We start from the raw sequence: 23879 nt of genomic DNA on the forward strand, positions 1-23879 counted from the left end.
AATTAGATCTCTCCCCCCCACTCTCTCTTTAAACTCACAGACGTTTTGCTCCTGATATTTCATCCTATGTCTTGTCGGATGACATCAAGTTGCATTCACTTCAGCTGCTACCCATTTACCAAACAGGTAAGTACGGGAGGGGAGCCCGGTGTGAGAAATAGATTAGGTTCTTCTACTGAGGCTCCCTGTGGCCTTGGGCAGGTTCCTTAGCAAATAACAGTGAGTGCTAGAAAGGGAAGTTGTGACTGCTAGGAGAAGCCATGGAGAGGACGTGACTGGCAGAACCTATTTCCCTTTTTGAAATGGTCACTAGGTCCCAAAAGGGAAATGGAAGCCCTGTTATAGCTGAGGTTCATCTGGGTCCAGCTGGGTCATTTGCCAGAGCTGCTTATGATGGCCTTGTGAGCCAGGTGGGAGAATGTGGACTGAATGGAAATCCATTTAGAGCGGTGGTTTTCAACCTTACTGCACATTGGCCTTACTTGGATGCTTTTCAAGATACTGTTGCCCAGTCTTTACGTGTTGGAGATTCTGACTTAATTGGTCAGCTATGCAGCCTGGGCATCAGTATTTTTTAAAACCTCCCCAGCAATATGATGGGCAACCGAGATTAAGAATCACTATTAAGTTTCGTACTTAGTCCTGGCCTGCTTAATATCTTTAGGAGTTGCCTAGGGAAAGATATGAATATTTTTCTGATTAAATGTGTTTATAACCTTCATTATTTTTTTCTTTCTTTTAGTAAACATTTACTGAGTACCTACTATGTCGGGTATTGTGCTGAATACTAGGGAACCAATCATGAGCAAAAGTAGGCAAAGTACTTGTACTCAGGGAGCCTGTTGTCTCGCGGGGGGAGGCAGACATGAATGGAATGATCACGGGAAGGAGTACACAATTACACCCTGACCTGAGTGCTCTGTGAGAGAGGAACCCTGCCTCGAGAGTGTGTAACCAAAGATCCTGACCTCCTCCTGGGGTCAGGGAAGGCTTCCTGAGAAAGAGGATCTGCATAGGGGCTGATTTGAGGATAGGGTTGGTACAGAGGAAGCAGTGAAGGCCTTGTGGCCGAGGGAGAATCTTTGCTTGCGGAACTGAGAGAAGCAAGGGAGAGGGAGATGTAACACGAGGCAGGAGACCAGAGGGCACACAGCCACCTTAGAGGGTTAGCTCTTTATCCAGGGGTTTCCCGCAGCACCTGGAACAAAAGCCCAGATCCTTTTCATGGCCTCCATGACCCTGACTCGGAGCTCTTCTTGTCCCACTCACCCTCTTACAATTCTCCATCCATGTGGCTTTTCTCTGTTCCTCAGATACACCGAGCACACTCTTATCTAAGACCTGTTAATTTACTCTTCCAGTGCTCAGAAGGAACCTCCCTCAGAGCTTGCGTTACTTGGTGTCTTCCAGTTCTTCAGTTCACAGCTCAAGTATCACCTCGCCACAGAGGACTTCTCTGACTTCTCTATATAAACTGTCCCCTCTCCACATACTGCAGAGTTTGTTCATTCTCCACCCCACTCCCCCTCACTAGAATGAATGCAGTTACTTTGTCTTGTGCACTGTGGTATACCCAGAACCTGGAAGAGTGGCACGTAGTAGGTGTCTGAGGTGTCTGATGGATGTTTACTTAGTGGACAAATGAGGGGATGGGTAGTACACATATGAGCTGGGCCCTGATGGATGAGTAAAATTTTTAGAAGTTGGCCATTTTGGTAAGGTATTACGTAAAGGGAAGCAACACGTGCAAGGTGTAAAACCACCATGTGTGTTTGGAGATTAGCAAGCAGCTCTGTCTAACTAGAGCACAAATGTGTGTAGGAAAGAAGAGGAAGTAGAAACTGGATCAGTTGCTTTGGGCCAATTGTGGAAAGTGCCGTAATTGAACTTTCTTCTGTTATTGATGGGTGTCCTTGAAGGGTATCAATCAGAGCTATATGTTTTTTTTAAACACTTTGATTATGAAAAATTTCAAGCATACAGATGTAGAGAAAATAGTACAGTGACCCCTATGTACCCATCACACAGCTTCAAAAGTGTAGCCTCATAACCACACCCCACCCCATGCCAGATTATTTTTATGCAAATCCAAGAGTTTATACTTTTTCATCTCTAAATATTTCAGCATGTGTTTCTAAAAGAAAAGGATTCTTTTATTTAAACAAACCCCAAATGTAATTTCACATTTTAAAAAAATGGCTTGATATCATCAAATACCCGTCAGTTGTTCAAATTTCCCTGATGGTCTAAAAAATTTTTTTCTGCAATTTACTCGTTTGAATCAGATTCCAAGTAAGGTTCATACGTTGCAATTGGTTCCGATGTCTTCTACGTCCCTTTTAATATGTAGGCTCTGCCTTCCCCTCTCTTTTTTCTTTGCAATTTAGTTAGCAAGAAACTGGACTATTACTGCAGAATTTCCCACAATCTGGATTTTGCTGATTGACTCCCCACAGTGTCATTTAACATGTTCCTGTGTCCCCTGTATTTCCCTCTGATCTAAAACTGCATTGTTCAGTACGGTAGCCATTAGTCACATGTTGCAATTGAGCACTTTGAATTGTGACTAGTCTAAATTAAGATATGCTGTAAATGTAAAATTAACACTAGGTCTTAAAGACTTAGTACAACAAAAAAGAATGTAAAATATCTCAATTTTTTATTGATTGCTTATTGGAATGATAATATTTTGGATGTGTTGGATTAATACAATATATTTTTAAAACTTGGCCTGCTTTTTATTTTTTAAAAAGTGATTACTAGAAAACTTCAAATTACATATATAACTCACATTATATTTCTATTGATGGTGTTCTAGACAGGCTTGATCAGATGATGGTGATGATCATGATTTTTTTTTTTTGGTAACACAAGTAGTGTTGAGTTCTCTTGGAAGGTACATAGTATTAGGTTGGCTCTTTTTGTTAACAACCATTGGTTAATCAATGGTTAACAACCATTGATGGTGATCACCTAGATCTGTTAATTTATTAGGGGTTTCAAATGGTGATATTATATCGCTCCTTTTTCTTTTTTTACTGGCATTCTTATATAAAGAGCAACTTCCCCTAAGCAACTCTTTGGTTCTCCATTGATAGACTTTTTTGCATAGAAAAGTCAAAATATTGGTTCCCTTTATTTACTGGTTTCATGGTTGGTTTGTTTTTTTGTTTGTTTTTTTCATGCAGGGTCTCTTACTTCTGAGAGAAAAAATTCATCTCAGGAAAAAGAGTTGCTGAGCCTCTTTTGTTTTTTCTCATTACCTCATGTGGGCTATCTGTACATGGTTGTCAAATCTGTTGAATTAATGTCAGTCTACCAGTATCCTGAGAAGTCTCAGCAGGCGGTGCTCACACCACAATTTTTGCATGTCATCACGAGGTATGTTCCAGTCACTTGCTGGCTTTTGCGTCACTTATTTCTCTGTAAATTCTTGAGGAGCTTTCTAAATCCTTAAATGAGAATTATGTGCACCGGTGTATAGCACTGTAAATTAATGATATACATCTGGGGGTTTTTTTGTTCTTTTTTTAATGGCCCATACCTGCCTTTTCAATGTCAGAGATGTAGATTCCGGTTTTGCCTTTGTTTTATTTTCTTAGACTGGATGGGGATCTTTCTAAGGAAGTATAAAGTTCTTCATGAGGGAAGATTTTCGTAGGGAATTCTAATGAAAAGTCAGTGGGGCCAGTCAGGGCATCTCTTTAGACTTTGTTTTAGATTTCCTAATTTTTTTTCACTGCTGTCCTATCTTTTCCATATGAGTTGAGTTAATTGATAATGGTGTAGGACTGTCAAGAGGCCAGAAAGACCAACTGATTCTACCCTCTGAGTAGTGTAGATGGGGAAAGAATCCAGAGGTTGGGGGTGGTCAAGGTCACGTGGCTAACTGGTGGTGGATGTCTTCTGAGTTGCCTTACCCTAGTAATCTGGCATGTAAACTGGGTTCCTGAGCAGGGCTTTAATGTCATTTCCTTTTATCTCAGCAGTAAGTGATGCTTATGGTTTTATTTCCTGTTTTTTCAGTTTAGATTATAGTCAAGGCACTGCATTAAGCCCTCTGGCCAACCACCTGTGAATAAGGCACACCATCTGCTTTCTGAAGCAACAGCATAAGAGAGGGCCAGAGACAAGGGACACAAACACTAGGAGATTAGTGAAAAATGTCTTAAGACTTCGTGAAAGGGGCGTAGGCTGTGGGAGGAGGGAAATTACTTCTGGCTGAGTCACACAGGTAAGGTTTTTGTGTTTGAAGTGAAGCCCGAAAGCTAGTTAGAATTTGACAGATAGAGATTGGAAGAGAAAGACATTCTAGATAGAGGGAAAGCTATAAACAAAGCTATGTCCAGGTTTGCAGGAGTGTCCAATAATTAATCGCATAGGACAGTGATTTTTTTTTTTTTTCAACTGAGTGGTAATATCAGAATCTCCAGCGGGTGCTGGAGTGTATTTCACACAGCACAGGACCTACCTGGAGATTCTGACACCCACTCCTAGCGGAGGTACTCCCCTGTCTCCTCACTCCCTGGTGTAGGGAGAAATGCTATTGTGTGTTCCTTAAACGAACAGTGTGGAGGTAGCTAGTCTTTTTAATTTCCAAAGTGTTGTGTAGTTATGTCCTTTAAATGTAAAGGAGCTGAAACAGAGGGAAATGGGGAAAACAGTGCTTGAGAGAGAGCTCAGGGCTTTGGAAATTAAGGAATTTTTTGAGATTTTGACCAAAGAAAGGGATGTGAATAGAGCATTGCTCTAGGAAAATGAGTGGTGGCCACTGTGGAGGATGGTTTGAACATAGATAATGAGCTATTGGGATGGTTCAGTAAGGATAATGAGGGATTGCATTTGGGCAGGGCAGTAGCAGTGAGAAGAGAAGAAAGCATGGATGGGAGAGAATTACAAGACTTGATGTCTAGTGGGATACTGGGAATGGAGAAGACATGAGAAAACCCACCAGTTTTGAGCCTGCTTTTATGAAAGAATGGAGGCTGCTATGGCATGGGGTGAAAGAAAAGTTTGGTTTAGACATTGGAGTTTGAGGTGCTTAGGGAATACCAAGAGGAAATGTTGATAGGTTTTTGGACACATAGGACTGAAGATTAGGGAAAAGGGAAAGCTGAGATATTTTTATTACCAACAAAAAAGAGCTCATTATCAAAGTAGTGATCATGACCCCAAGAATGTGTAGACAGAGAAAAGTAGTTGGAGAACTAAACTGGTGAAAGTCACGTTTAGAAAGCAAGGGGAAAAAGAGAAGGGTCTGTAAAGATGCCGAAGAATCCAGAAAACTATAGCTTCTCAGAAACCAAGGAAAAATTGGAGGGAGAAAGAAGGAAGAAAATATTTATTTCTGCCCCCAAATATTTATACAACAGACTATCTTTTATCCATCTGATTGCATAAATGTACAGGACACTGAGAATTTAGTGAGTGGACCCTCTAAATGCCCCTCCACCCAAAGTATAAGTCATGAACTAGTTTGGAATGTAGAGTCCTGAAAACATAGTATAGTGAGGGCTTGAAGAGACTTAAAATCTGTGGGCTTTGCCTGCTTCCAGGTGGGAAATTATTGAAGCTTTTCTTAATATTAGCACCAAAAGATACTCTGACATCATTAACCTGACTATGGAAGCATTAGACATTAGAATAGCAGTTGTTATATGTAAATTCAGATTCTTAATAAAGATTCCCCACCCCTATATTTAAAATCCTATATTGTTGAACTAATTTTTACATATTTTTTATTTTACCCAATAGATATGTATTTTAGAAATATCTTGATCCATAAGTTTGCCTTGAAAAGTTTCTTGAATAGTGATGTGTTTATATACCCTAAAAAAAAAGCAATAAAATATTTTTTAAAAGACTCTTAAGAACAATATAAAATCATGTAATAAAATGTCATCCTTGTAGACATACATGAATCAGAAGGCCTCCCATAATCTGCCCTCTCAGAGTCAACCTTGTCAACACTTGGTCTATATTCATCCAACTTTTTTTTTTTAAAAAGAATACATACACAGCTATAGCTTGTTTTCTACAGAAGTGGATCGTATGATGTCCACTTTTCAGCACCTTGCTGCTTCGCTTAGCAGCGTATCCTGGTCGTCTTTCCAGGCCAGCACACTTCAGTTCACTTTGTTCTTCTCTTATACTGCTGCTTAGTATTCCAGCGATAGCTAATAGCTGGATTAATGTTGCTGGAGGTGAGTCAGAGGATGCAGCCTTTTTATCTCTAGAACCTAAAGGTCATCTTTGTGGTCATAGCTACTCTGACCTGTCGTTCTGGCCCCACTGCAGGTACTTCTTTTGGTTCCCAGTATCTCAAAGTCCCTTCTGTTCAGTTTCCTTCGTGAGGGCACCCTCTACCCTAGATTTCTAAGCGGTGGGGCTGCCCCCCCAGCTATTGTCATGACTCCAGAGGTCACATCCTAGATCTCTCTGGACATGGACACAGTTGACAGTGGGCTGAGACCAAAGTGGAAGCCCCAGCAAACAGATGGAGAGTCCTGACTGATGCCTCTACATTGTGCCAAGTCTCGCAGCTGTGAAAATGTCAGAACGATTCTCTTGTTAAAGAAGTATTTCTTCTATTTTAAGGTTATTGTTAGATTTGCTTTAGTCCTTCATTTTTTTATTTCAATAGAGTTCATTTTTACTTCTCTCACTTTCTGATTTTTTTTTAAATTAATTAATTAATTTATTTTTTGGGCTACGTTGGGTGTTTGTTGCTGCGCACGGGCTTCCTCTAGTTGCGGTGAGCGGGGGCTACTCTTCGTTGCGGTGCGCAGGCTTCTCATTGCCGTGGCTTCTCTTGTTGCGGAGCACAGGCTCTAGGCGCACAGGCTTCAGTTGTTGTGGTGCACGGACTTAGTTGCATGTGGGATCTTCCCGGACCAGGGCTCGAACCCGTGTCCACTGCATTGGCAGGCGGATTCTTAACCACTGCACCACCCGGGAAGCCCTCTGTTTTGTTTTTAAAAATCATTCCTGGGAACCCACGACAAGATGGGTTTCGTAGCAATTTCTAAGTTAACCATTGATGGTTTTAAATGTCATTGTTGGAGGGTTGACTTGTAAGTCTCCAAGCACTAACTGTGGGGTGTCCAGGTTGCTTTGCTGTGCAGACATAGCCTGGGGTTGTGGAAAGAGCTAGAGGAGTGTGAAGAGTGAGGAGACCTGGGGTCTAATTTAACTCCGTTCTCCAGAGAGGACTTGGACCAGTCATGTACCTTGCAGGCCCTAATCTTTAAAAACAAGCTGCTGGACTAGGTAATTCTGAAGTTTCCTTCAGACAGTCTCTGATTTTCTCTTCTACCGTTGGATTGGGTTTGCATAATATAAGTCTGTTGCCCAGCATAATCCAGGCTCCATTTCATCCTGAGATAATAATCAGTAAACTTGGGTTCTAACCTTGGCTTTAATAGTCACCTCTCTGTACTTTGGGCAGATCCCAGGGGCATCATTTTGTCTATAAGATGAGGGTATTGACCCAGATCCATGGTTCTTAACTAGGAGTGTACGTCACACGAGGAGCTTTGTAGAAATATACGTGTCTAGATTCAGCCCCTAAGAGATTATGATTTGGGTCGGAGCGAGGTGGGGACCAGTCACGTATTTAAAAAGACACTCCATAGGGTTTCTGAGGCACTCTCCTTGTTAAGAAGTAGCCTAACTTGTCAACATTTGACAGATACTTGGGTCTTCCCCCACCCCTGCCATTGCTCTGTGCTCCTGTGAAATCCTCCCAACAGTGGGCACATTGGTTCCTGGCCTCCACTTTGTTCAGTGGCATCTCTCCTCTTCCTCAGTAACAACCTGCAGTGTTACACAGTGCGGTGCAGTGCGGCGGCCGCTCGGGAGGAGGACCCGTATGTGGACACCACCCTGAAGGTTAGAGCTGGCTTATGACAGTGCAACCTGAAGATCACAGTATGAGTGCTTGCAAATTTGCTCTTTGTGTCTAAGCTTGGCAAACATTAAAGTCTTGTTTTTTCAGTTAGAACGTTGGAATGTAAAATGATAAGCATTTTGCGATTCGTGGTTTAAGATTACTTTGAAAACATTTTACTCAGAATTTAGATATAATGCATAGTTTTAAAAGTTTGGTAAAGAATGTATATATAGTGCAACTTCAGAGAGAGCACTTCACAACTATGGTATACTACAATTTTATTCATTTAATAGAAGTATTGGTGGCAATTGTATAGAGCTGTTAACAAAACAGTGCAGAAGTCAGTATATTCAAGAGCACAAAAGTGAATACAGCGCATTCAGATGATTTATTTATACTGTTATCAGCTATGCCTTTAATTCTTTAATCGTTTTACAAAGCCTTCCACAACTTTTCTGTAGTTCTGTAGTTTTGATCTAGTGTAAACGGATATTCTAGATCAGTAACCTCGTTTTTAGTGAGTAGTAATACGCTTAGTCTCTGAAAAGCTCTTGACCGCCAAATAAACAGAGGCAGTTTTATGATGAAATTCTCTATTTTCTGACCTTGAATTTCTGTTCTCAGAAATACACTGATCATTTGCATCATATTCCTCATGTGCAGTTTTACCTCTGGAGCATAAGCTATTTGAATGGGTGTTTGCTGTGCATATCCGTGCTGTAGGGAACCCCCAAGTTATGATGGCCTCTATTTCACATGTTAACGTCCATCTGGCAGCTGGAACACCTTTTTCTGGAAAAATGAGTGTTCAGTGATGATGGTGTGTAGTACTTAATGTGTCTGAGGCACTCTTCCATTATCCCTGTCACCCAAATTGTGATATGCACTGGCATTTTCTGGAAATCGTGTCTGAGTTCTTTTTTGCTATGGGCTGCCTATCGCTTTCTGCTGCTGACCAGGCTTACTGCCTACCTTCAGCCTCTTGGGAAGTCAGAATCATAGCTTTCCCATGCCTTTCTGTCTGTGTTTAAGATATACACATAGCCTTTTCAGGAGATTATTTTAAAAATAAATGTTATGTCCCTAGTAAGAATGGAAAGGTGACAGATTCTTTGTCTCTTGCTTCCTCTCTCCCCACCCCATCTTGCCTTGTTTTTTGTTTTAAACCTCAGAGAGACATAGGCTTGTGTAGGTAGTGATGGTGGAGTGAGGGGTACATAACAGATTGAGGTAGGATCAATCTGCATTTGGAAATAAATCTCAGTTCTAGGCCTTATCAGAGTCTCATAAAACCAGAGAGAAGGAACACAGAAGAAAGGAAGGTAGAAAAGAGGAGAGATGGGCAGCTGGTGGGGAACGCTGCCCCTGAGGCCAGTCCTCCTGAAGGTGGCAGAGGGAAGGTCGGTGATGATCACACCTCCCGGCTCCCCCTTCCCTGCGATTCCACCATTCTGAAATCCTAGATGCCCCTGAATGAGCACACCATCATTTTGCTCCCTTGCTGACTCAGGCTTTGGGAGCTGCGGTGTCTGAGAAAGGTTTCACAACCTCAGAGTCGGGACCAGAGTACACGCGATCTTCATTTCCCTTTCCTCTGAGATTCTGGCTCAGCATCACCAAGGCCACCCTAGCTATTCTTAGGAATGTAAACAATAGATGGAGGTTTTCCCCCATGTGCTTTGTACAAAAGGGACAATGAAGATGACCTCAGAATCAAAACAGCATTAATGGAGGAGAGGGGGAGGCCTGGCAGCACCATTTTGTGAGTCGCAGAAAGAGCTCTTCCATTATCTTTCGTATCCATTCTACATGACTGAATGGTCCCTTATAAGGACAGGAGGCTGGCTCCTGGTCCAGGATTTCCTCCAGTTTGCCTGACACACCCCAGCCTGTTGGCTGTTCCAGGCAGTGTTCACATCTACAGAGCTAACAGAGGCCATCGGAACATGAGAGCGTCTCTTTCGTACACACGCATCCACTAAGAAACCATTTTATGTACCCTACCTGAAGTACAGTGTCCTTTTATAGTGTCTCATTTTGTCTAAAGAGGCCACTTGAACATACCCTGAGCCAGCCCACTGGGAATTTAGTGGGGAATTTCCTGGGTGGCAGGTAATCAGCCCAGGGCTGGGCTCCTGGGGGGTCTCTGCAAGGCAGAGAGTTCCCGCAGCTTTGAGGGGCCTCAGGTGTACCCACTCTCTGCATTCCTTAAATCAAAGTCAACAGATACTAAGTAGCTCTTTGGCAGACACATGGATGAGATAGTTGGTTAAATAGTTTAGATAGGATAACCTCTTACTCTGATAAGAATAGGAATTTGAATTATTTGGGGGGAGAGTGAGGGGGAAGGAGACATTGTATCAAATAGATTGATTTTTGAAGATTAAAGTTCATGCACTTTATTCCTTGGCTAAATTTCCGATTTTTTTTCCTTATTAGGCTTGCCCACCTGTCAGTATGGATGTCTGTGCTTTAAGAATACAGCTTTTCATAGGCTTGAAAGCCATCTGTCACTTTAAAAACCACGTTATACTTCTGACCAAGGCAGACCCTGAAACAATTCCAGAGAGAAGAGAGTCACCCAAGAGGCTTCTGTAAGCATCCCCTCACCCCCAGACATTCCTGCGAAAGTTTCTGGAATGAATTGTTACTGCTATATTTTGCATACATCTTTGTTGATATTTTTTTAAATAAAAGCTTTGAATGATCAGATAGCTTTTCTAGGCGTTCTTTTTCCAGAGTAAGAAAAGAAGTTTCTAATGGTCTCTAGAATATCCTTTATAATTGGCCTTGAACTTTTAGAAGAAGATAAAGTATGAAATTAGTTCAGTAAATATCTGTGGTGTTTCAGATAAGAAGTTAAAGGGCATGCCTTTTTGTGTAATTAACAAGTAAGACAGAGCCTCTTATGCTGATCCAAATGACAAGGCTCTTTATTATTTTTCTTCTTTGGCCTTTAAGTGGCTACATTTTTATCCAAAGATTATTTTCTGGTATTTCAATGAAAAAGAAATTAACAATGCATTTCTTACCTTATAGCACATTCATGATGTGTAGATTATGTGTTAATCTACCTTAGAGTAAAAGTGCATTATTCTAATCTCAGGTTGACACTTCGGTTTTCTGCTTTCACATTGTTTGGAATAGAATGCTTAATTCCAGAGTAGTTATGCTTCTGAAATTCGATGTTTTCTATACTGTGAACTTAGTGGTAGGGAATGCAATCTAATTTGAACATTCCTCTATGGAAAATTAAGTAGGAAAGAAATCTGTTTGCAGGGGAGGAACACAGATTGTATTTCAAGTCAAACGTTGTTTTACATTTTTAACATAAGTTTAAGCTTTTTTGAATTATTTGCGCCTGTGCTTTGTTCCACCAGCAGGAATAACCAGGTTCCCTTGGGTAACTGGTCACTTAGAGTGTGCACAAAGTGGTCTGAGACTGACTGATCCTAAAAGCTTTCTGGCGAGAGGAAAAATAGCTTGTAATCTCACACATTTGACATCTTAAAAGTATTGTATATTTTTAGATGATTTTTTAAAAAATTCTAATTTATTTGAAAATTCATTTGGTCTAGGGTCTGCATTTTTAAAAGATTGCGTACTGCAGAAAATGCATCATATAGTGAAAGCAAGAGATAATATAGTGCTTCCAGCTGATGTTCAGTTCTGTCTTTTACATTTTCCCAGCAGCCCTGGCCTCATGAAGGCCATATCCAAGTCTTTCTTCCTTTTGAGGGGTCTTGCCTGTTCTGTGAACTTATTGCCTATTTAACAATACTTGTGGAATGGATTGGTAGTGCTTGGTTTATCAGTCCATGAGACTGCAGTATGTTAAATGCTGTTAGGCCTATGTAGCATTGTGCACTAATGTTCTCTAAAAATCGACTGTGTAGTTAATCAACAAAGAAAATACTAAATGAAAATGATATCATAGTTACAATATTTTAGGTATCTAATATTTACCATTTAAAATTCCCGTGTATTAATAATATGTCTTATAATTCTTGTCCTTTGTTTTGCTTTTAGTTCTAGAAAAGGTACCAGTGTTAATCTCAAAACACCTCCTGTAGCTGAGGCTGGGTGGAATTTGTATATTGTGAATACGATCTCACCAGTGCAACTGTACAAAGAAATGGTACTCCTTTCAGACTTCTAATTCTTATTTGTAGAAATTTTTAGAGTCTAACTGATGACTAGAAATTGATTCTAATTATCGTACATTCAGAATGCCACAGCCAACCAGCTTCCAGGCTCTGTCTGACAGTGGAGTGTATATCTTCACCTTCTTGTTTTCACAGCTCCTGATATTTGAGGAGCCAGGAGAAATTCCCTTCACTAAAATAAGACTCCCTTGTTCATACCCATTCTCCTATGAGAATTGATTAGCCAGTCTAAACTTAAGTAGCCTTTGACCTTTACTTTGAACCCTAGCAAAGAGAACCATGAAATGGAGCCGAAAGAAATCCTAGATCATATGTCCCTGTCTCACGCTTCTTTGAAATATTAGCAGATAGTCCCAGGGCACTGCAGCACTTGTAGCATTGTCCCATAGGCATCCTTGTTCCTCTTCTAAGAGTGACAACTGCCTACTCATCCCTGACAGTTTTTATAAACTCTTTATTTTGAAATAATTTCAAACCTACAGAAAAGTTGCAAGAGTAAGAATAGTACAAATAAAACCTGTGTATTCCCCACACAGATTTGCCCATAGCCAACATTATACTCCCTTTGTTTCTCCCTCTCTTTTCTTCTTTTTTGCACTCTTGTACTTTCTAAACACGCAAGCACGCATGTATATTTTCTCCTGATCCATTGGAAGGTATACTGCATACGTCATAGCCTAAGGCCCCTAAATATTTCAGTGCATGTTTCCTAAGAATTGAGATATTTGCTTATATAACCACAGTGCACACATATGCTTCAGAAAATTTAACAATGACATAATACTTTATCTCGTCTACGGTTCATATTCCAGTTTTGTCAGTTGACTCAATAATGGCCTAGTAGAATCCCCCAGCACCCCCCGCCCCAGGTCCAGGATCCAGTCTAGCATCAAGTAATGTATTTAACTGTCATGTCTCTTTAGCCTCCTTTAATCCAGAATATGTTCACAGCCTTTCTTTGTTTTATTTAAAAAAAAATTTTTTTTTTTTTTTGTTGAAGTATAGTTGACATACAATATTATAAGTTACAGGTATAAACATAGTGATCCACAGTTTTTAAAGGTTATAATCCATTTGTAGTTATTATAAAATATTGGCTATATTCCCTGTGTTGTGCAATGTATCCTTGTAGCTTATTTATTTTATATGTAGTAGTTCGTACCTCTTAATCTCCCTCTCTTATCTTCTCTGGTAACCACTAGTTTGTTCTCTGTATCTGTGAGTCTGTGTCTTTTTTGTTTTATTCACTAGCTTGTTGTATTTTTAGATTCCACTCTTTGTTTTATAACAGACAGTTTTGAAAAATATTTCTCCCCCCGCCACCTTTTAAAAATTTATTTTTTCATTTCATATCATTTCTCATGATTAGATTCAGGTTGTATATTCTTCTTCTTGGCCAGAACATTGTGTAGGTGACGCATCTTTCTCAGAGTATCACACTGGGAGGTGCAGAATATTCATTTGCCCTTCACTAGTAATGTTAATTTTGGTCATCGGGTGAAGGTTTTGCCTGATTTGTCCCTGGCATTTTAATGCTGATAATTTTATCAGCTTTGTTCTGTGTTTTCAGTCTTGCTTAATTGAAAGTCTTCGACGTCATCTAGGTGATTTGCCTACTGGAGTCTAAAAATACTGATTGACTCAGATTAGCTAGTGATAATTTTTTTTTTAATTTTATTTATTTTTAGCTGTGTTGGGTCTTCATTGCTGTGCGTGGGCTTTCTCTAGTTGCGGCGAGCAGGGGCTATTCTTCGTTGTGGTGCGCAGACTTCTCATTGCAGTGGCTTCTCTTGTCACGGAGCACGAGCTCTAGGCGCTTGGGCTTCTGTAGTTGCAGCACGCGGGCTCAGTAGTTGCAGCACACGGGCCCTAGACTGCGCAGGCTTCAGTAGTTGCGGCACATGGGCTCAGTAGTTGTGGCTCGCAGGCTCTAGAGCGCAGGCTCAGTAGCTGTGGCCCACGGGCTTAGTTGCTCCAAGGCACTTGGGATCTTCCCGGACCAGGGATCGAACCCATGTCCTCTGCCTTGGCAGGCAGATTCTTAACCACTGCACCACCAGGGAAGTCCTAGCTAGTGATAATTTTTATAAGCCCACTGTGAGTTACAGAAATAGATGTAGCAGAACCTAAATTCACAGATTGAAACTAAGATAAAGGAAGCATACTCAATCTGAATTTGAGAAAGATTTAAATCATAGGACTTAAAAATAAAGTTAAGGTTTTCAGATATGTTCATTAGCCTTATCAAATTGTGATCAAATTATTGCTAAGTTAACAGTATTATTAGTATTACAGTATTAATTGTACCTTCTGTAATGATTAGCACTGTTTAACAAGAGAATATTTACAATCATGTGTGTGTTAAACTGGCTCATAGATCGTGGGGGAAAAGAAAACCACTTTAGCTAGGCCTTATCAGAATGATAAATAACCACTTTTTATTTTTTAGGATTTAATGTGTTCAGATATTGACTTTAGTAACCAACTGGATAGATATTCTTAAGAACTGGGAAACTTTGGGGAGACGTCTTCAGCACCATTAGCTGCTTGCCTTTTTTGTGTTAGGTAGACTACAGTAACACCTACAAGACTGCAAAAACGCAGAGCTGCATCCACCTTCTCAGCGAGGCTCACCTGTTAGTGAGAGCTGCCCTGATGGATGCCAGTCAGCTGGAACCTGGAGAAAAAGCAGAGCTTTTAGAAGCATTTAAAGAAAGCTGTGGGCACCTTGGAGACTGCTACAGCAGGTTGGTGATGCTACTTGGAAACTTGTCAGAGAAGCCACCCTGAGCTTCAGGTGTGCTTACTAACTTTTCCACCTCTGGCAGTTACCTGACAAATGGGAGGACGCATGAGGGGAGGTGGTTTAGTTATTCACTCATGCCACAGCATTTGTTTAGCAAGTCCTGTGGGTCAGGTACTGGGCTAAGCTTAGAGAGATGAACACGACCTGTTGCCTGCCTTCAAGGACTTACAGTTTATTAGATGAGCAGTTCGTGAGTCTCCCATCAGTTAATTTAGGAATTTGAAGTTTCTTTTCAGACCTTTGGGCGGGGGTGGGGCATGACCAGTGAACATCCCTGAGACGACCATATTACTGTTAGCTTTAAGGGAGAGATACTAGTTGGACACTCTGTGATTTTAATCTTAGTAGTCAGTGCTTTTATGATGTCACAAAAGGAAACTAGGATCAATAGTGATTTCTCTTTTTTAGAATGATCTTTATACTTTTTTTCATATATAATTGTTTCCAAGGCTTACTTGACCCATGGGAGTCATTATAAATTAATAAAAGACTTTTCCTACTTATAAACACCATTATTTTAAAGCCGCATTATGAATATTAAAATTCACTTAATGAATTGTTTTTGTTTTTCTTATGAACAAGCAAAAAGAAGCTACATTAATTAGAATGACTTTGCAGAACAAAACTCCGGAGTTTGTTCCAACTCCTAATGGCCGTAGAAAAGTATTTTGAGATTTATATCTTCTGGAAATCATGATCTGTTTTATTATTAAATGTGTTAGACATCCAAACTTAAACATGACAAATCTGAAGTGGTTTTTTTTTTTTTTTTTTTTTTTTTTTAACTTCCTTCCCTTTAGGCTTGACACCCAGTATTCCCACCTCGCCTTGCCATACTATAAGATGTCTGGTTTGTCTATGGCTGAAGTTTTGGCCCGAGTGGACTGGGCAGTAGAGGATGGATCGCAGAAATATGAGAGGGGATTAATCTTTTACATTAATCATTCACTTTATGAAAACCTGGATGAAGAATTAAGTGAAGTGAATACAGTTTTCTATTTAGTTATACCTAATATTTTTAATTTTTCATTTTAGCAATTTATTTTACGTAATTCTGTTGAGAAATCAAGTTCCAAGTATTTTTCATTGGCATTATAGTCTTTTTTTCCTAAAAAAGGTAACTAGTGTGCCCTTTTCTTCATTAATAATACTCAGAATTACAGTGCCCTTTTCTTCATTAATAATACTCAGAATTACAGCTTGGAAGAGAACTTATAATCATCTTCTCATACTTTCTCATTACATAGACAGGGGGGTGTGGTCCACTGTGGTTGAGTGACCTGCCCAATGTGACAGTGGCATGTCTTTAGAAGAATGACATAGAACCTGGGCTTTGCCTGCCGCCTTCTCATCCGCAGCCCTTGTCACAACCCTAGCTACCCCACTCTCCAGGTGTCCAAAGTTTCCCTTATGAAATCCTGGCCCAGCAACCTTCAGACATTATTAAGGATCATTTTTAGCCCCTCATGTATTTTTAAAGAGTTGAATGCCAATATGCAAAGTTGCGTATTGTGATACCAAGTGTTTTAAGGTTTTAAGAGAAATGAAATTTTCTCTTATAAATATTAAGTATATTTTATACATTAAATATAAGTAAATTTTGTATTAAGCAGTAATTTTCTATAATGGACTTTTGAGTATAATTTAATCCAACATTTGTTTTCTTCTTCTGAACTCTTGTTAAAATTAGAAATGCTGGCCACAACTTGGTATACACTTTCCCTGCTTTTTCTTCATTATAACTCAGCAAAGAGATCACTTTAGGTCATCTCAGCTCTCCCACGCTATCACCATCAACTCTCTTTTTAAATCGAAGCATAGTACTGTAATTTTATCTTAATTGGAATGTTTGTATCTTGGCTTTGTATCTTGGCTTTTTATCCTTTTTTTTTTTGCTGATTTTGTTGCTTTCTATCGGCTGACTGACCTTTTATTTCTCGTTTACGCTCACCAAAGGAATTGGCAGCAAAAGTGGTTCAGATGTTTTATGTTGCTGAGCCGAAGCAACTGCCCCATATTCTCTGTAGTCCTTCTATGAAGAATATTGATCCTTTAACTGCCATAAGCTATTTAAGGAAGCTGGATACTTCTGGATTTTCATCAGTCTTAGTGACGTTGACCAAGGCAGCAATGGCTTTGAAAATGAGAGATCTTGACATGCACAGAAATGAAATGAAAAGCCATTCAGAGGTACGGTGCCCTGCCTGGTATTAACAGCAAGCTGAAATAGGACTCAGTGGTCCTGTGGTGTTTAGTTTTCTTCTGGCTTCTGTGTAGCTCATTTTTTTCTTAGTTGTAATGGAAAATAGACTTAATATTAAAAAGGAAGTGACCCAATGTGAGAGTGCTTGGGCTTTGGATTTGGCAAATGAAAAAGAAAAATGAAAGATAAATGGCAGCAATGGGTATCCAAAGACTTTTCAACTTAGTGTCAGGTATGTTCAGAACACAGTGCTTGGCACTGAAGAGTACACAGGCTCTGCCCTGAGCCGACAGTCAGACCTGGCATGAGGGGGTGGTGTGGTTTGTCCCTGAAAACAGAACAGTGATGTATATTCAAGTACAGCAAGTAAGTTATTAACCTTGAGTCTTAGGAGTCCAGTAGTTGCAGAAATAGCCTGCATTTGAGAAGATCACAAATGACTGTGTGGGAGATTAGGCATTTGAATGGTGTATCAAAGAAAAGGTAGCTTCCCCTTGGAAGAGAGGCCATTTAGGGACATAAGCCAAAGAAGTTAATCACTAGAGGAAGAAATTAAGAAGTGACATTAATTGAGCACTTATTATGTCTCAGGTCTAACCAAAAAGAGCAGGAGTGCTTTATTGCTGTACAAATGGCACATTTTATTATGATGAGGAGAGCAAGTCAACACTGAGATGTCCTCTACTTTGAAGAGTAGAATTCTAGAAAGATGAATTTTCTTTTCATAATTTTGAAAAATCCTATATAGACCTAAATTTAAAGCTGTCTACAAAATAGGACATCTTGATGCTTAATTAAGTAATAATAACTTCTACAAAGACAGTTACCAATGATGTCCTTAGAACTTGTCTTTGTAAAGAAAAAATTAAGATTACAATAAATTATTAATGGCTTATCATTGATTCTTGAATTCACTAGCGTGTATTTCCAAGATGAATGCAATGTTTATTCTGTTCCTCAATATGTTTTTATCTGAAGATGAAGTTGGTATGTGGCTTCATTCTGGAACCTCGGCTATTGATTCAACAGAGGAAAGGACAGACTGTTCCAACTGAATTTGCAGTTCACTTGAAGGAGACTCAGCCTGGATTGCTTGTGGCTTCAGTCCTTGGCTTACAGAAGAACAACAAAATTGGAATTGAAGAAGCAGATTCCTTCTTTAAGGTTTGTCACTTTGAAAATGTACTTGTTCTGGATGGCCTGATGAAGTTGGTGGGGGGATGTGGAGCAGAATAAGAGAAGTGAGTTTTCATTTGTTTATTGAAAAATGAGACTTACACATAACCACTTATAAAAGTACAGATTAAAAAAATGTATCTACAAAAATTCCGTTCATGCAACCTGGAGTCTGTTAAAACTGTCTAAATTCGCTTTTGCCACGGCACTAATGCTACTGATAAATTATTAAATACATGGCCCACGTGATGGAGTGCTGTTCAGACCAGCTGTAACTTGATCAGTCCTATATTTATCTGAGCTATGGAGGCTTGTCTCACTGTTCTCAAGGTGCTTTGTGGTAAAGATGAAGATACGATTCCTCAGCTCTTAGTAGACTTTTGGGAAGCTCAGCTGGTAGCATGTGTCCCGGATGTGGTACTTCAGGAGCTCTTTTTCAAGCTCACATCACAGTACATCTGGAGATTATCTAAGAGGCAGTCACCTGACACCACACCATTGAGAACATCAGAGGACCTGGTAAGATAATGGAATAGGACAGTGAATTAAACTTTATGTACATTACACATTATGATAATGACCCTTCTTATTTTTTTTTGTTTTGTTTTTTTTGTTTGTTTGTTTTTGTTTTTTTGTGTGTGTGTTTTATGTTGTTGTTAAATTTTTCTTTCTTTCTTTTTATTTTAAGTTTTGTTGACCCTTCTTATTTTTAACGGCATAAAATCAGTCGTAATTCATATTACCGGATATCTCTTTAAAGCAAGAGTTAAAAATACATTTAAAACTTGTCTGTGAGTGAAGTTGCCCACATTTTAAACACTTCTGTATGCTAAAGAGCGCCTTCTACTGCTCCTATATTACTTATACCTACAGTGGTACTTCAGTAGCCAAAGTGTGGGAGAAAGGGCTTTTCCCCAAATCCATCTGTGCTCCCTCAGGCGACAGTCATGAAGTGGAACATGAGAGAAGAGACATCTGCAGACCTCCCTGCTGGGAGAGGAACTGCAGAAGGCTTGTGGGAGAGAGACTTCCTTACCAGACTTGCATTTCCTGTCAGCTGCACAGACAAGAGCTGTTCCGCAGTCTGCAGCAGCCCTAACAACTCTACTCTTATCCTTCCCGTTCCCCCCTGACCCCCGGCAGCCCCTTTGTCCCTCATAGTGACAGAGTGGCTAATGTGGGTTTGCTTGAATAAGGGAGTCTTTATGGGAATTGTCTTGAGAACTTATGGAAGAGATTTTGCCTCCCAAGGAAAGTAGTAGAAATAAAAATTACTTTCAGTATTACTGTTAACTTTTTTTGAGTGTAATTAGCTTAAAGGAAGTATTGCCCTTTTTGTGAGAAAGTGCCTCTTTGCAGTTTTTTGAAAGTTAAAATATTAGGAAATATTTAGTAAGGATTTATTCAGTGAGAAGCAGCAAAACTAAAACTTTTTCCAGGGGAATACATTCTAAGACTTTCTTCCCATTACCAGGAAAATGTATACCTAATTTTGGGACACGGCAGAATGTTAGGGATTGCTCGCTGTTTGTGGGATGGATGAAGAAAGTCTTGTTTTGTTGTATTTTTGTTTATGATAAATTTCTTTTACATTTTAGATAAACACCTGTAGTCATTATGGCTTAATCAGTCCGTGGGTTAATGTCTTAATATCATCCGAATCCTTGGCTGATAAAAATTATATGGAAGACCTTTCAAAATTACAGGTAAATAAAAATGCCTCCTTTTCTTATGAATATGCATATTACCGTATAGTACAGGACTTAAATTTGGTAAGACCCTGGGTGTCCAGTTAATTTAGAGTGTATAATTCTGGAGACAGAATCTATAGTTAGGCATACTCAAGAGCTCTGGAGGGAATTCCTGCCTCTGCCTGAAACTGCTGACGGGAAGTCTGGTTTTGTTGCCAGTCGGTGAGTGAGCTTCCAAGTCCTGTGACTCTTGCCTCATTCCCAGGATGTGCTTGAAAACACGTTGTGAAATGAAAGTACGGCAAATGTTTCGCGGTGTTTTCATTGACGAGATTCACTTTTATTTTAGTGTTCACTCACGCAGGTTAGGCCTCTAGCCCAAACCAAGCACTACTATCTGTCTTATAGGAAATAGGTCAAAGCAGCTAGCTTATCTGGCTCCTGAAAGGATTTTTTTTAAAGTAAGAAATATGATCAAGAGAATGTAGACCATCCTGCAAGAATTCTGAATGTGAGTGTTTTTGACTGAGAATGAGAAATAAAGTCCACGTTTGACTTGGTGGATTGGGCTGGGCTCAATGTGGATGTGATTTTGTTTAATGTAATCAGTGGCCCAAGGACTGAGTATAATCCTCACATCTGTTGTGTTTGGTCTTCCCAGTGTAGCTGCCGACATATGAAAATTGAGATTTCAAATTCAGAATTTTGAGTTTCAGGTTTCTCTTTGAGAAACTCAGCAGAACTTTCATTCAGCGGTAACCCTGGGCCCTCACTGCCTGAGACCTGAAGGTTGGAGCCACCTACTGGCTCCCCTCCTTGGGCAGTGCTTGTGCTGTCCTGTCTGCCACAGTTCCACCTCCGTGTCTCCCTGGTCCAGATGCTGAGTGTCTGGCATCCATTTTCCTTATACCCAGCCGCCTTCGTGTGTTTTCATCATCTGGTTGTCGTCATCTGGTTTGGCCTTGTTAAGCTTTGGAGTTTGTAACCCCTGATTTACTCTGGGAACTTAGTGGAAGTGTGGTTATTGCTTATAGAAACCAAAATGTCAAATTGGGGATGGGGTGGCAGGATGTGAAGCTCAAGAGACCATATTGCTTAGTCTTAGCCTCTAGACAGCCTGTGATGTCGCCAGGAATGGAGTTACTTACTTTTTTTTAAAAATTGCCAAAGAAGGTTCTTGTTGGTTCTTATCTCTAGTACCCTTATGATACAGAGGCTGCCAAGCACTTAGTCTCAGATTTGTTCATTCCACAAATATTCCTCAATCATGTACGGTAAATGTGATTGATGTACAGCATTGGACAAGGCAGGCAAGACCTTGCCCTCCTATAATGTATGTACTAATTACATATTTAAAATGCTAATTGTAATAAGTGCTATTAAATATCCCCTGATAAATCTTCAAAGCATATTTATAATCTCTGCTTGAAAAAGTATATAATTCAGTGATCTTTAGAATCCATTTTAAGGTATTTAAAAAGGCTATCTTGGGACTTCCCTGGTGTCACAGTGGTTAAGAATCTGCCTGCCAATGCAGGGGACACGGGTTCGATCCCTGGTCCGGGAAGATCCCACATGCCGCGGAGCAACTAAGCCCGTGCGCCACAACTACTGAGCCTGCACTCTAGAGCCTGTGAGCCACAACTACTGAAGCCCGTGCACCTAGAGCCCGTGCTCTGCAACAAGAGAAGCCACCGCAATGAGAAGCCCGCGCACCGCAACAAAGAGTAGCCCTCGCTCGCTGCAACTAGAGAAAGCCCATGCGCAGCAACAAAGACCCAAGGCAGCCAAAAATAAATAATAATAAAATAAATAAATTTGTAAAAAATAAAAATAAAAATAAATAAATAAAAAGGGTATCTTTTTCTGGGAATCCTTGCCGTTAAAGGATAGAAAGTTTAGTCAGTCTAAACTTTTCTAAATCCTTTTCCTAATTTATAATAACTCTTTCTAAATTATCTGGGGTCAATTAGTCTTAGTCATTAAGAAAAAGCTAACCATCAAGAAACAAAAAGATCTCACCTGCTCTTACCTAGAGGAACGGGGGGTCGGTTCAGAATCACCTGGAGAGCTTTTTCAAAATTGTATGACTCCCCTCTACCCACCAGCTCACCACCACCACACAGATTTGATATAAATCTTTGTCTCTTGTTCTTAATCACTGTAATAGTATATTTGTGCAAGAATTAAAAACAATCTATAAATCATCTATGTGTCAAAAAGCCACTATTCAGAACGACACAGTAACTAGTAAATGCCCCGCCTTTTACCAGAATTGTCCTGGTCCCCTCCCCCCCGCCTCCTTGCCATCCACCCGTCTTAGAGCCACAGGTGTGACTGTGTAGAGAATTCTGTGGGTTCCAGCCCTGCAGAGTCAGCTGAGCATGAGTGATCTAGATCAGAAAAAAGGAATAAATAGTGCCTGTGTTGGGGGTGGAGAGTCCATTTCCAATATTGAAAGAAAAAAAAAAAACACACTACTAAGAAGCAGACAACACTAAGAGTATTTTAAAGAGTAGTAGTAACCTGTGGGCCATTTTTTATCCAGTGATATATGTGTTGTCTGGTGTTTCTTATTTTGAGGGTTTTTGTTTGTTTTGTTTGTTTTGGCCGCCCTGTGTGGCTTTGGGATCTTAGTCCCCCGACCACAGATCGAACCCGCGCCCTCAGCAGTGAAAGTGCGGAGTCCTAACCACTGGACCACCAAGGAATTCCCTGGTGTTTCTTATTTTTAAACTTCTTGATGATATGGGTATAACTACTTAAAAGTTCATGGGTAACCCATTTTGTACCAAGCTTTGACTCATTTCACTTTAACCACCTTATTTCATATTTGCTCTCTTATTGTCAGGAAATTTTTCAGATGAAGGTGAATGTTAAATTTGCAGGAAGGAAAGGGACCAACCTTATTCTCCTAGCCATTCCTTGGTAGATATTTGGAATAAAATCACGATGCTGACTGTAAATGGATAGTTCATGTTCCATATCCTCCTGTGAGTCTGAGAAGATGCTGTAGTAAAAAGGATACAAGAAGAAGAAAATCAGGATATGAGCATTTCATTTTTATCCAGAAGAAAGGGAAAGCAGAGATTATTTTGGTGGCAGAATCAAAAGTAGTATTTATACTTTAAATGTTTAAAAGTAAAATATTGTCAAGTTCTGACTACTGAAATAATAGCTGCTCTGTGTCATTCAGGTTGTAGCAAATGGTATTGATACAAATTATTAAGTTCTTAACCGTTGCTGTAGTTTTCTTAAATGTTAAATTTTATTTTTGGTTCTATGTGTAGTGCATGCTTATTATAGAAACCTTGAAAATACAGGGAAGTATGAAAAAGAAAAAAAAAGTTGGCTTTGTCCTCCCATTCCAGTGAACTGGTCTCTGTTTCAAATTTCGATGCTCTTCCAAAGGCATTTCTAGATGTGCATGTACCTATGTAGATTTTATAAAACTGATCATGCTCTGAATATAACTTTGTATTGAGATTTTTTACTAATTTTATCATGAGCATTTTGTCCTTTGGCCTTTGAAAACAATTTTGATAGCTATAAAATATTCCATCATTTGAATATATCATAATTTATTTACTCATCCCTTCTTATTTTTTTTTATAAGATATGTGAGATACATCCTTAACTTTTTAATTTTATTTTATTTATTTATTTATTTATTTATGGCTGTGTTGGGTCTTCGTTTCTGTGCGAGGGCTTTCTCTAGTTGCGGCAAGTGGGGGCCACTCTTCATCGCGGTGCGCGGGCCTCTCACTATCGCGGCCTCTCTCGTTGCGGAGCACAGGCTCCAGACGCGCAGGCTCAGTAGTTGTGGCTCACGGGCCCAGTTACTCTGCGGCATGTGGGATCTTCCCAGACCAGGGCTCGAACCCGTGTCCCCTGCATTGGCAGGCAGATTCTCAACCACTGCGCCACCAGGGAAGCCCCATCCCTT

The 23879-nt window shown here is 39.9% G+C and overlaps 2 protein-coding genes across 8 annotated transcripts in view; one reads left to right on the forward strand and one right to left on the reverse strand.

The window, feature by feature from the left end:
- The window catches only part of HPS3 (HPS3 biogenesis of lysosomal organelles complex 2 subunit 1), a 44453-nt gene that overhangs the window by 15192 nt on the left and 5382 nt on the right, over positions 1-23879 (forward strand). For all 7 annotated transcript variants that reach the window (XR_014262901.1, XR_014262902.1, XM_082459527.1 and 4 more), the window contains exons 4-14: positions 41-126; positions 3189-3381; positions 7809-7890; positions 10331-10485; positions 11921-12029; positions 14623-14804; positions 15664-15844; positions 16820-17053; positions 18045-18230; positions 18573-18761; positions 19841-19948. Coding sequence is in view for 5 of the 7 variants with exons in the window: in XM_082459527.1 (XP_082315653.1) it covers positions 41-126; positions 3189-3381; positions 7809-7890; positions 10331-10485; positions 11921-12029; positions 14623-14804; positions 15664-15844; positions 16820-17053; positions 18045-18230; positions 18573-18761; positions 19841-19948 (1705 nt within the window). In the remaining 2 variants the exon portion in view is untranslated. The remainder of the gene's footprint in view (positions 1-40; positions 127-3188; positions 3382-7808; positions 7891-10330; positions 10486-11920; positions 12030-14622; positions 14805-15663; positions 15845-16819; positions 17054-18044; positions 18231-18572; positions 18762-19840; positions 19949-23879) is intronic.
- The window catches only part of CP (ceruloplasmin), a 69087-nt gene continuing 63777 nt past the window's right edge, over positions 18570-23879 (reverse strand). The window contains exons 19-20 of the mRNA XM_082459516.1: positions 22839-22943; positions 18570-18758 (exon numbers count right to left, since the gene is read on the reverse strand). Of these exons, the coding sequence (XP_082315642.1) occupies positions 22840-22943 (104 nt within the window). The 3' untranslated portion in view covers positions 18570-18758; position 22839. The remainder of the gene's footprint in view (positions 18759-22838; positions 22944-23879) is intronic.

Source organism: Balaenoptera physalus (genome assembly GCF_965194825.1).
Source record: "Balaenoptera physalus genome assembly, chromosome: 4".
Lineage (NCBI taxonomy): Eukaryota > Metazoa > Chordata > Mammalia > Artiodactyla > Balaenopteridae > Balaenoptera > Balaenoptera physalus.